Source organism: Lipophrys pholis (assembly GCF_963383615.2).
Source record: "Lipophrys pholis genome assembly, chromosome: 8".
Lineage (NCBI taxonomy): Eukaryota > Metazoa > Chordata > Actinopteri > Blenniiformes > Blenniidae > Lipophrys > Lipophrys pholis.
The window spans coordinates 32,981,144-32,994,041 of NC_137630.1; the positions used below are offsets into that span (position 1 = coordinate 32,981,144).

The window sequence follows — 12,898 nt, forward strand, 5'->3', positions numbered from 1 at the left end:
CTCAGATAGAGCTCTTCTATCTGCTTTACTTCTTCTGGACCTTAGTACTGCATTTGATACTGTCCATCATAATATACTCTTAAGGAGATTAGAAGATGGCGTCGGCATTAAAAACTTAGCCTTAAACTGGTTTAAATCATATTTATCTGACCGCTTTCAATTTGTTCATGTAAATAACAAATCTTCAATACATGAAGGGGTCCTGTGTGGAGTACCACAAGGCTCCGTCCTCGGACCCAGATTGTTTAATCTCTAGATGTTACCACTCGGAAATATTATTAGGAAACACAACATTAACTTTCATTGTTATGCAGATGATACTCAGCTCTATTTATCAATTAAAGCCAATCAGGCCGACCAACTTGTTAAACTAGAGTCCTGCCTCAGGGACGTTAAGTCCTGGATGTCTATCAACTTCTTAATGCTCAACACATCCAAGACTGAGGTTCTAATCCTAGGTCCTAAAAAGCTCAGGGATTACTTTTCAGATAGTCTGATTACCTTAGATAATATTACCTTAACCTCTAACAGTGATATTAGGAACCTGGGTGTTATTTCTGATCAGGATCTGTCCTTTATGTCCCATGTTAAACATGTCTCCAGGACAGCCTTCTTCCATCTAAGGAATATTGCAAAAATGAGAAACTTCTTGTCCTTCAAAGATGCAGAACAAATGCTTCCTGCCTTTGTGACTTGAAGATGAGATGATTGTAACTCCCTAATGTCAGGATGTCCAAACTCCTCTGTTAGGATCTTCCAGCTAGAGCAGAACGCTGCTGCAGGTTTACTAACCAGAACTGGAAGAAGAGAGCACATCTCCCCAGTCTTAGCATCCTTACACTGGCTTCACATCAAATCTAGAATAGAATTCAACATCCTTCTGATCACATCTAAAACTCTTCATCACCAGGCTCCGTCCTATATGGAGAAACTTCTAGAAGGGTCTCACCCTCCACGAGCCCTTGGCTCTGAGGATGCAGGACTGTTGGTAATCCCTAAAGTCCTTCAAAGTAAAAGAGGAGGCAGGAGTTTCAGCCATATGGCTCCTTTACTCTGGAATCAACTAGCAGCCTCGGTCCGAAGGGCCCACACCATTAGTTTATTTAAGAGGAGACTAAAAAGCTTCCTCTTTGATAGAGCTTCTCATTAGGAATAAAATAGGAGCACTAAGTTGAGCTGCTCTAGGCCTAGACTGCTGAGGGGATTTCCTCTCTCCCGTTAAAGGGAGGAACTCTACATTTGGAGCTTCTGTTTCTTGTCTTTCTTTCTTTCTCTCTGTGTAACAACATTACTGGAGCCACCAGATCCTGACAGGAGGGGAGCAGGATCCAGGGGATCAGACCCAAGACTCCCAGAGTGGAGTTACCACGGTCCTACTACCCGACCCCCCCACAGCACCAGGACCCCCCCACAGCACCGGGACCCCACCACAGCACCGGGACCCCCCCACAGCACCGGGACGCCCCCACAGAACCAGGACCCCCCCACAGCACCAGGACCCCCCCACAGCACCGGGACCCCCCCACACAGCACCAGGACCCCCCCCCACAGCACCAGGACCCCCCCACAGCACCAGGACCCCCCCCACACAGCACCAGTACCCCCCCCACAGCACCGGGACCCCCCCCACACAGCACCGGGACCCCCCCACAGCACCGGGACCCCCCCACAACGGCACGGCCCTTAAACTCCAGACTGAGATTGGTTCATCATCAGACCAACGCTCATCATAGACTTTTCTTAGTATTTGTACTTATCTGGCCTGTCTGCCTCTCTCTCTCTCTCTCTCTCTCTCTTCTATTCCTCTCTCTCTCTCTCTATTCCTCTCTCTATTCCTCTCTCTCTCTCTCTATTCCTCTCTCTCTTCCTCTCTCTCTTCTATTCCTCTCTCTCTCCCTCTTCTATTCCTCTCTCTCTCTCTCTTCTATTCCTCTCTCTCTCTCTCTCTCTTCTATTCCTCTCTCTCTCCCTCTTCTATTCCTCTCTCTCTCTCTCTTCTATTCCTCTCTCTCTCTCTCTTCTATTCCTCTCTCTCTCCCTCTTCTATTCCTCTCTCTCTCTCTCTCTCTCTCTCTCTCTCTCTCTCTCTCTCTCTCCTCTTCTTTTCCTCTCTCTCTCTCTCTTCTATTCCTCTCTCTCTCCCTCTTCTATTCCTCTCTCTCTCTCTCCTCTCTCTCTCTCTCTCTCTCCCTCTTCTATTCCTCTCTCTCTCTCTCTTCTATTCCTCTCTCTCTCCCTCTTCTATTCCTCTCTCTCTCTCTCTCTCTCTCTCTCTCTCTCTCTCTCTCCCTCTTCTATTCCTCTCTCTCTCCCTCTTCTATTCCTCTCTCTCTCCCTCTTCTATTCCTCTCTCTTTCCCTCTTCTATTCCTCTCTCTCTCTCTCTTCTATTCCTCTCTCTCTCTCTCTTCTATTCCTCTCTCTCTCCCTCTTCTATTCCTCTCTCTCCCTGTCCTATCCCATGTACTTCTCCCCCCAACCGGTCAAGGCGGATGCCCCCCCCCCCCCCCCCCCCCCTTCCAGAGTCTAGGCTCCGCCCCCTTTCTTCCTGAAGAGGGACTTCTTATGAACTGTTCTTCCTGAGAGGGAGTTCTTCCTGGTTTCCACTGTTGCTTGTTCCATCTGCTGCTCTGGAAGGTTTAGTTGGGTTCTGTTGTTCTCTATCATTGTAAGAGGTTCTGGAAGGTTTAGATGGGTTCTGTTGTTCTCTATCATTGTAAGAGGTTCTGGAAGGTTTAGTTGGGTTCTGTTGTTCTCTATCATTGTAAGAGGTTCTGGAAGGTTTAGTTGGGTTCTGTTGTTCTCTATCATTGTAAGAGGTTCTGGAAGGTTTAGTTGGGTTCTGTTGTTCTCTATCATTGTAAGAGGTTCTGGAAGGTTTAGTTGGGTTCTGTTGTTCTCTATCATTGTAAGAGGTTCTGGAAGGTTTAGTTGGGTTCTGTTGTTCTCTATCATTGTAAGAGGTTCTGGAAGGTTTAGTTGGGTTCTGTTGTTCTCTATCATTGTAAGAGGTTCTGGAAGGTTTAGTTGGGTTCTGTTGTTCTCTATCATTGTAAGAGGTTCTGGAAGGTTTAGTTGGGTTCTGTTGTTCTCTATCATTGTAAGAGGTTCTGGAAGGTTTAGTTGGGTTCTGTTGTTCTCTATCATTGTAAGAGGTTCTGGAAGGTTTAGTTGGGTTCTGTTGTTCTCTATCATTGTAAGAGGTTCTGGAAGGTTTAGTTGGGTTCTGTTGTTCTCTATCATTGTAAGAGGTTCTGGAAGGTTTAGTTGGGTTCTGTTGTTCTCTATCATTGTAAGAGGTTCTGGAAGGTTTAGTTGGGTTCTGTTGTTCTCTATCATTGTAAGAGGTTCTGGAAGGTTTAGTTGGGTCCTGTTGTTCTCTATCATTGTAAGAGGTTCTGGAAGGTTTAGTTGGGTTCTGTTGTTCTCTATCATTGTAAGAGGTTCTGGAAGGTTTAGTTGGGTTCTGTTGTTCTCTATCATTGTAAGAGGTTCTGGAAGGTTTAGTTGGGTTCTGTTGTTCTCTATCATTGTAAGAGGTTCTGGAAGGTTTAGTTGGGTTCTGTTGTTCTCTATCATTGTAAGAGGTTCTGGAAGGTTTAGTTGGGTTCTGTTGTTCTCTATCATTGTAAGAGGTTCTGAGATGTTTGTTGATGTGATTTAGAGCTTTACAAAGAAAATAAAACTGAATTGAATTGAATTGAATAGTAATGTAATCTCAGCTGGTGATGTAGTCTCAGATAGTGATGTAATCTCAGATAGTAATGTAATCTCAGCTCGTGATGTAATCTCAGATAGTAATGTAATCTCAGATAGTAATATACTCAGCACGTGATGTAATCTCAGCTGGTGATGTAGTCTCAGATAGTAATGTAATCTCAGATAGTAATGTAATCTCAGCTCGTGATGTAATCTCAGATAGTAATGTAATCTCAGCTGGTGATGTAATCTCAGATAGTAATGTAATCTCAGATAGTAATATACTCAGCACGTGATGTAATCTCAGCTGGTGATGTAGTCTCAGATAGTAATGTAATCTCAGATAGTAATGTAATCTCAGCTGGTGATGTAATCTCAGATAGTAATATAATCTCAGCACGTGATGTAATCTCAGCTGGTGATGTAGTCTCAGATAGTAATGTAATCTCAGATAGTAATGTAATCTCAGCACGTGATGTAATCTCAGATAGTAATGTAATCCCAGATAGTAATGTAATCTCAGATAGTAATGTAATCCCAGATAGTAATGTAATCTCAGCTGAAGGTGGAGTTGGACTCGAAGGATGATGATGTTATCAGTGGTTGGCTGCTGGGCGAGGGTACGAACCCGGGGCAATGGTCAGGACTCTGATGCCCATGGGCGCCAGGTCTCGGGCGATGGGCAGCGTCATCCCCACGATCCCGCCTTTGGAGGCGGAGTAAGCCGCCTGGCCGACCTGCGGGGAGGCGGAGCGTCAGCTGGATCCCGGCTGATGCTCAGATCTGACTCGGTACCTGTCCGTCGAACGCCGCCACGCTGGCCGTGTTGATGATGCAGCCGCGCTGGCCGTCTGCGTCCGGCTCGTTCTTTCCCATCTCGCCCGCCGCCAGACGGATCACGTTTAAACGATCCGGCAATGTTCACCTGAAGACGGAGGGGGAGGGGGAGGGGGGAGGGGGGAGGGGGAGGAGTCTCAAAGCTGTCCTCCACGATACGTCACCTTCCTGAGTCACTGTGTGTGTGTGTGTGTGTGTGTGTGTGTGTGTGTGTGTGTGTGTGTGTGTGTGTGTGTGTGTGTGTGTGTGTGTGTGTGTGTCCTACGTTGATGACCCTCTGGAAGTCCTCCAGACTGTGGGGAACCTCCTTCTTGAAGTTGTAGGTTTTCACGGCCACGGCGATCCCGGCGCAGTTCACCGCTACGTCCAACTTCCCGAACTTTTCCCGAGCCAGCGACACGGCGGCCTGAACGTCGGCCTCTGAGGTGACCTGCAGAGACAGGAAGTCCTCAGACGGGGGTTCCGGTGGTCCTGGGAGACCCGGGTGGTTCTGGACTCACGTCAGTGGGGGCGAAGACGCAGCGCTCGCCGAGTCCGGCCGCCACCGCCGCGCCATCGGAGGACGGAAGGTCCACGATGACGGCCGACGCTCCGAGCTGCACCAGGCGCTCCACCGTGGCCCGACCCAGACCGGAGGCTCCACCCGTCACCACGCCCACCAGGCCCTGGGGGGGGGGGGGGGGGGGGGGGGGGGGGGGGGGGGGAGTTAACTCTGTCACTGCCTGGTAACCCGGTAACCCTTCCACTGCTCCACTAACCCTTCCACTGCTCCACTAACCCTTCCACTGCTCCACTAACCCTTCCACTAACCCTTCCACTAACCCTTCCACCGCTCCACTAACCCTCCACTAACCCTCCACTAACCCTTCCACTAACCCTTCCACCGCCCCACTAACCCTCCACTAACCCTCCACTAACCCTTCCACTAACCCTTCCACCGCCCCACTAACCCTCCACTAACCCTCCACTAACCCTTCCACTAACCCTCCACTAACCGTCCACTAACCCTTCCACCGCTCCACTAACCCTCCACTAACCCTCCACTAACCCTTCCACTAACCCTTCCACCGCTCCACTAACCCTCCACTAACCCTCCACTAACCCTTCCACCGCCCCACTAACCCTTCCACTAACCCTTCCACCACCCCACTAACCCTTCCACTAACCCTTCCACCGCTCCACTAACCCTTCCACCGCTCCACTAACCCTCCACTAACCCTTCCACTAACCCTTCCACCACCCCACTAACCCTTCCACCGCTCCACTAACCCTTCCACCACCCCACTAACCCTTCCACCGCCCCACTAACCCTTCCACTAACCCTTCCACCACCCCACTAACCCTCCACTAACCCTTCCACTAACCCTTCCACCGCCCCACTAACCCTTCCACTAACCCTTCCACCGCCCCACTAACCCTCCACTAACCCTTCCACTAACCCTTCCACCACCCCACTAACCCCCCACTAACCCACCACATCAATAGTTAATATTTAAAATGACCTTTAAATTCCTTCTTTTTAACTTGACTAACTTTATTGACTTTATTATTTTAGATGCTAAAATGTTATTCACGCTTGGTGGATTTCTACACTGAATTTCACTAGAATCTCCTCAGTAACAGGAATAATCTGGAATAATCTGGAATAATCTGGAATAATGTGGAATAATCTGTTTTGCCCTCCGAGCAGCAGAGAAGCTTCAAATCTCACAAAAATCACATAAAGCAGCAGAACAACGCGCACACAGGTCGGATTACAGTCTAATCCCGACCCTCCGTCAGACTCGACACTTTAAATGAGGTTACAGAGTTACAGAGTTACAGAGTTACAGAGCAGCTTTGACGAGTTTTAATCAGTTTCTTTTCTACTCACCTTCACACATCGTATGTTCGCCATGATGGATGAGGCCGTGACGTCACTGCGCAATGCACGTACGAGACAGAGACGTCACTACGCAACCCACGTACACCATGGGGACGTCCCATCCACCTCCTCCCTCTTCTCCGTCCCCGGGTGGTGGTGGTGTCAGTCTGAGCACCGTCACCCAGGTCACATAGCACCATTAGGAACCTTCCTGCAGGTGGAGAGCCCACAGGAAGGTGGAGAGCCCCCAGGAAGGTGGAGAGCCCCCAGGGAGGTGGAGAGCCCCCAGGAAGGTGGCGCCCCCTCAGGAAGGTGGAGAGCCCCCAGGAAGGTGGAGAGCCCCCAGGGAGGTGGCGCCCGGCGAGGGACATGAACCCTCTACCTAGAGACTGAGAGTGATGCTCTACCAGCTGAGCTGGCAGGACGTCCCTCTGCTCTGAAATTAAAAACTCTTGATAAAAACCAAAGAAACACTGAAGACAAACTGCCCAGAGAGTTTAAACACTAACAAGGTACTGCTCTATTACTACGCCTCATTCTGCAGAATAATAAAGTTAAATCCGAATTATCATCAATTTCCTTCTATTTATTCTGTTTGATTTTCTCTCCTCGTATTTGAGCTGCAGAAACAGGGAACGTCCCTCCTGTCCCTCCTGTCCCTCCTGTCTCCTTAACTATGGACCTTAACCCCTGGATGACATCACGGGGTTAGTGAAAGGTGTTAGGAGGCTTCCTAAAGGAGTTAGTGAAAGGTGTTAGGAGACTTCCTAAAGGAGTTAGTAAAGGTGTTAGGAGGCTTCCTAAAGGAGTTAGGAAAGGAGATCACGGTGGTGAGGCAGTCAGACTTTCCCTTAGTGACGTCATAATAAAGCGACGGCGGCTCTAGTTAGTGACGTCTGCCATGGTGGGGAAGAACTACAAGTTTCTGAAAATGAACTACAAAGAGTTCCTCTGGGTTCTAGATGATTTCAAGTGGTTCTAGGCAGATTATTGCTTTGGTAACTTACATGATCTGCTCCTTTTTCAGTCATCCTGAGTTTCCCTGAACGCTCCGATGAGCGGGTTCCTTTAAATGTTGTCGCCGCAAGGAATTGTGGGGGAACATGAGCTGGTCTCCTTTGGTAAAGGAACCATCAGTGGTTCCTAGGCTAAAGGAGGTTCTAAAGGAACCATCAGTGGTTCCCAGGCTAAAGGAGGTTCTAAAGGAACCATCAGTGGTTCCCAGGCTAAAGGAGGTTCTAAAGGAACCATCAGTGGTTCCTAGGCTAAAGGAGGTTCTAAAGAATCCATCAGTGGTTCCTAGGCTAAAGGAGGTTCTAAAGCAGGGCTGGGCACTCCTGGTCCTCGAGGGCCGCAGTCCTGCATGTTTTCCACGTCTCCCTGCTCAAACACACCTGAGTTGTCATGATGAGGCTCTGCAGAAAGCTTGATAAGGAACCAATAATTGCAGTCAGCTGTCTCGATGTGAGGACACATAGAAACCCTGCAGGACTGCGGCCCTCGAGGACCAGGAGTGCCCACCCCTGTTCTAAAGGATCCATCAGTGGTTCCTAGGCTGAAGGAGGTTCTAAAGGATCCATCAGTGGTTCCTAGGCTGAAGGAGGTTCTAAAGGAAGCATCAGTGGTTCCTAGGCTAAAGGAGGTTCTAAAGGAACCATCAGTGGTTCCTAGGCTAAAGGAGGTTCTAAAGGAACCATCAGTGGTTCCTAGGCTGAAGGAGGTTCTAAAGGAAGCATCAGTGGTTCCTAGGCTGAAGGAGGTTCTAAAGGATCCATCAGTGGTTCCTAGGCTGAAGGAGGTTCTAAAGGAAGCATCAGTGGTTCCTAGGCTGAAGGAGGTTCTAAAGGATCCATCAGTGGTTCCTAGGCTGAAGGAGGTTCTAAAGGAGGTTCTAAAGGATCCATCAGTGGTTCCTAGGCTAAAGGAGGTTCTAAAGGAGGTTCTAAAGGAAGCATCAGTGGTTCCTAGGCTGAAGGAGGTTCTAAAGGATCCATCAGTGGTTCCTAGGCTGAAGGAGGTTCTAAAGGATCCATCAGTGGTTCCTAGGCTAAAGGAGGTTCTAAAGGAGGTTCTAAAGGAAGCATCAGTGGTTCCTAGGCTGAAGGAGGTTCTAAAGGATCCATCAGTGGTTCCTAGGCTGAAGGAGGTTCTAAAGGATCCATCAGTGGTTCCTAGGCTAAAGGAGGTTCTAAAGGAAGCATCAGTGGTTCCTAGGCTGAAGGAGGTTCTAAAGGATCCATCAGTGGTTCCTAGGCTGAAGGAGGTTCTAAAGGAGGTTCTAAAGGAAGCATCAGTGGTTCCTAGGCTGAAGGAGGTTCTAAAGGATCCATCAGTGGTTCCTAGGCTGAAGGGGGTTAGGGTTAGGGTCCTGTTCCAGGACCAGGGAACGCCCCTCGTCGTCGTCTCATCTTATATGACGTCACACTTCCGTTCAGAAATTCAGTTTGGTTGAAGTTTTTATTCATAAATAGAAATCGAGTGAATATAAAGTAAAAACCAAAAACATCTGAAAACCTCTAAAGTTAACGTGAATTTGAAAACCTGAATTTAAAAATGCTTTAATCTGAAAAGTTTAATCTGAGAACACCCGCAGCTTCCTTTCTCATGTGTTCATGCCAGCGTAGACAGACGCCTCCTTGGCCACGCCTCTTTATTCTGTTATTCGGAACCATATGACTGACCCTGGTGTGTTTTTAGGACTGTGGGAGGGAGCCGGGGCCACGCCCCCTTTGAGACCCCCCCCCCCACCCCCGGTGGCTGCCCACTTACCTCCCAGATCTGTGACCCTAAAACTTTCCAAACGATTACCTGGTCCCTCAGCAGGTGAGTCACCGTCATGCAGCCAGTCGCCACTAGGTGGAGCTGCAGCACCCTCAGACATTGAGCACATTAAAGGCTCATGTTCTGCTGAATCCACTTCCTGAAGGTTCTCCAGCAGTACTACTCGTCCCCATACCTGGACTGACGTCCCAGAAGTGAAGACAGTCTGTCCTCTCTGTCCCTGTGTTGCTCCAAGCAGCCAATCAGGAATCAGACCCTATATAGTGTCATCGGGGGTTTAGCCAACCCCAATCAACTAGGCAGCTCTGCTCTGGCACATGGCACCACGAGAGGAAGAACTTCCTCCTCTTCCCAAGATGGGCATGTGTGGGTGGAGCCAGTCCAGCTCACACAGACACAGCAGATTGGACTCTGGTCCTGATTCAGTCCGACGGTGAAACTTCAGTCACTGGACCTTCTTCGTTCCAGAGACTCTGGAGGACAAACGGCACGCTGGAGGACACGGCACGCTGGAGGACAAACGGCACTCTGGAGGACAAACGGCACGCTGGAGGACAAACGGCACTCTGGAGGACAAACGGCACGCTGGAGGACAAACGGCACTCTGGAGGACAAACGGCACGCTGGAGGACAAACGGCACGCTGGAGGACACGGCACGCTGGAGGACAAACGGCACGCTGGAGGACACGGCACGCTGGAGGACAAACGGCACGCTGGAGGACAAACGGCACGCTGGAGGACAAACAGCACGCTGGAGGACACGGCACGCTGGAGGACAAACGGCACGCTGGAGGACACGGCACGCTGGAGGACAAACGGCACGCTGGAGGACACGGCACTCTGGAGGACAAACGGCACGCTGGAGGACAAACGGCACGCTGGAGGACAAACGGCACGCTGGACACCACGGAGACTTTTTTTACTAAAAGAATAAATTTTATTTCAGCACTGTAAGTCATTTCCCAACCAGTACAAACATGACTGCCATCTTCGTCTCTTTCCGAGCCTCCTCCTCCTCCTCCTCCTCCTCCTCCTCCTCCTCCTCCACCTCCTCCACCTCGTGAGATCAGACCACCAACAGCCAGACAAATTAAAAAACTGAAGAGAAAAGCTTTCTTCTCTCACCTTTCCACAAACCGTCCGGTGCTTCCATAATGCTAACAATGATGACAAATTATACCGACCATAATTATAACAGCAATAATGAAGATGAGAAGATCTCTACAACAATAATATGGAGAAATTTTAACCCTTTTTTTCGCTGCACAGGTTTTTTCGGGGGGGTTGGTGGTTCTAGGACCCACAATGCCACAGGGGGCACTGTGCTGCAGTGGTGGGGTGTAGAGACACAGACATGAGGGAGCCCCCCCCCCCCCCTCGGGGTCTGTGGGCAGGGAGGCACACTAACCAGGTCACCAGTCACCTACCACTGTTGTGTGACTTTAAACAGAAGCTTTCAGGCGAGCCTTGTAATACCACATTCTACCACCAGATGTGGCTCTAGTTTATTTTCAGGCCAGATTGTGTGGATCAATGTGCATCATGAAGGAGCTCAGCACTGCCACCCAGGGGACAGACGTGTCATTACATAGAGACCTGAGTTCTGAAACTGAAATGATTCGTTGGTTAATTGACGAGGTTTTGGACAGATTAGTCTTTGACGTCCTCATGAAGAAACTTTATAAAGTATTCTACGGTTGGGACAAAACAAGACATTTCAGCTGAACCAATCCAAACTATTTTTAGTCAAAAGGTTTTTTTCTGAATTTCAAGCTGAAGCTGTGAATCGTTGGCTGGTAAAGAAAGAAAATCACAGGAAAACATTTCAGATCAAATCACTGATCGATTCAACCAAATCAGTCCTTTTAATTCATTTTACTATTAAAAGTTTACAGAAAACTTTTTGCCGAATGTCAAACATTCGAGCTTTTATTTTGACGTTTCTTCTGAAGGTGAAGCACTTTGGTCTGTTGAAGGGCGACACACACACACACACACACACACAGACACACACACACACACACACACACACACACACACACACACACACACACTGATTGATTGATTGATTGATTATCTTTAAAGTGCAGAAAACGATCAATAATCCTGGACTCGGCCAGCCAATCACAACGTCAGGTTGTCAAAGTGTTTCAGAGCAGTTTATTTAGTTGTGGAGTAAAAATGTTAAATGTTATAATTCAAGGCAGCCAATGTTAAGATTGACAGAGTAATCAGATTACTTGACATATACAAATATTTATGATAAAATAGGGAAACTTCAGTCTCTTGCTGCTGAAAAGTTCGTTTGAAGTCAATTAACTGGAAGTCAAGAGTCCTGAACAAACTCCAGCTGCCGCCGTGCCCACGAGCAACCAGGAGACTGGAAACGTGTGTGTGTGTGTGTGGGGGGGGGCGGACATAGACCTGTTCATGCCAACACTCATCGTCCCATCTGTCTGTGTCTCCACGGCAACCACAAACAAACGCCACCATTGCCTCACAGACCATCAGGTCACATGTGCTGTGATGTCATCAGAAACCCTGTGGGGGCGGGGCTAGGAGGGGGCGTTACAGGAAGTACTGGGGTGGGGGAGGGGAGCTTTGGTTCTCAGGGGTTTAGAGATGTTTTGCTGCTTTGTGCAAAGATGCAGAGTTCAGCTTTCTCCATCCGATATTCTACTAATAATAAACATGTGTACTGGGGGGGGGGGGGGGGGGGGGCGTGGGGGGATTATAAGAGTCAAACATAGTGCAGACGACCATTTTTTGAGTCCGAAAAAAACGGGCAATATCTACTGTACGTACATAAATGGTGAAGTGGTCTAAAGATGCCATATAGAATACAGGTAAGAAAGATGGCGTCGTTACAGTTCAAATCTCTAGGTTGGCTAAGCAGAGCTCAGTACTAACTGAAGCGATGGTAGAGGATTAGATTAGAAGATGTAATAACATTAAAAATAGTAAGAAAAACACGGTTTGCACAATTGAATAAAACAGTTTTTGATTACTTTTTTCTGACTTTTTTCCACTCTGGCTAGAATACATAGAGAAACTGATTATCAACGTTAATATAACTTTACTGTTAGTTGGGTTGATTAAAGGGGCGGGGCAGCCCGAAGAGAAGAGAGAAAAACAAAACCGGCCAATAGAAACGGTCCTAACGGCTAACGGGGTGGGGGTGGGGGTGGGGGGCGCTGCTGAAGGGGCATTAAGCTGTGTGAGTGTGTGTTCAGGTGTGTGTGTGTGTGTGTGTGTGTGGCGGTTCAAATGAGCGGGTTTGTGGTCTGTGCGTGAGGGGAACAGAAATGAGTGAGTGTGGGGGGGGGTTGTCATAGCGGGGGGGGGGTCGATTAGGAAAACAAGCATTAGAAAAAAAAAGTCTCTGATCAATACCTATTGAACTAAAACAGACGAAGGACGAAAAGAGGGACACTACATGGTGGTGGTGGGGTTTTCCATAACTAGCTACTGCGTAACTCAGGATTAAACATCCGTGTGTGTGTGTGTGTGTGTCAGTCGAAGGTGTTACCAAACGATCTCCTGGTGAACCGACGACGCCACTGGGAACTGAAACTGCACAAAACCACTTCAGCACAAAAGCAGTGAGACACTGCTGGTAACAGACTGACTGACTCCTGAGTGTGTGTGTGTGTGTGTGTGTGTGTGTGTGTGTGTGTGTGTGTGAGCTGTTGTCTGGCGAGCGACTCGAGAGAGGGC

At 48.6% G+C, this 12,898-nt stretch overlaps 1 protein-coding gene across 1 annotated transcript in view; it reads right to left on the reverse strand.

Moving 5' to 3' along the window:
• The window catches only part of hsd17b10 (hydroxysteroid (17-beta) dehydrogenase 10), a 9,092-nt gene extending 2,627 nt beyond the window's left edge, over positions 1–6,465 (reverse strand). The window contains 6 exon segments of the mRNA XM_080469188.1: positions 4,327–4,435; positions 4,494–4,601; positions 4,603–4,623; positions 4,801–4,965; positions 5,036–5,200; positions 6,409–6,465. Coding sequence (XP_080325314.1) covers positions 4,327–4,435; positions 4,494–4,601; positions 4,603–4,623; positions 4,801–4,965; positions 5,036–5,200; positions 6,409–6,432 — 592 coding nt within the window. The 5' untranslated portion in view covers positions 6,433–6,465.
• Between the last annotated feature and the right edge of the window lie 6,433 nt (positions 6,466–12,898).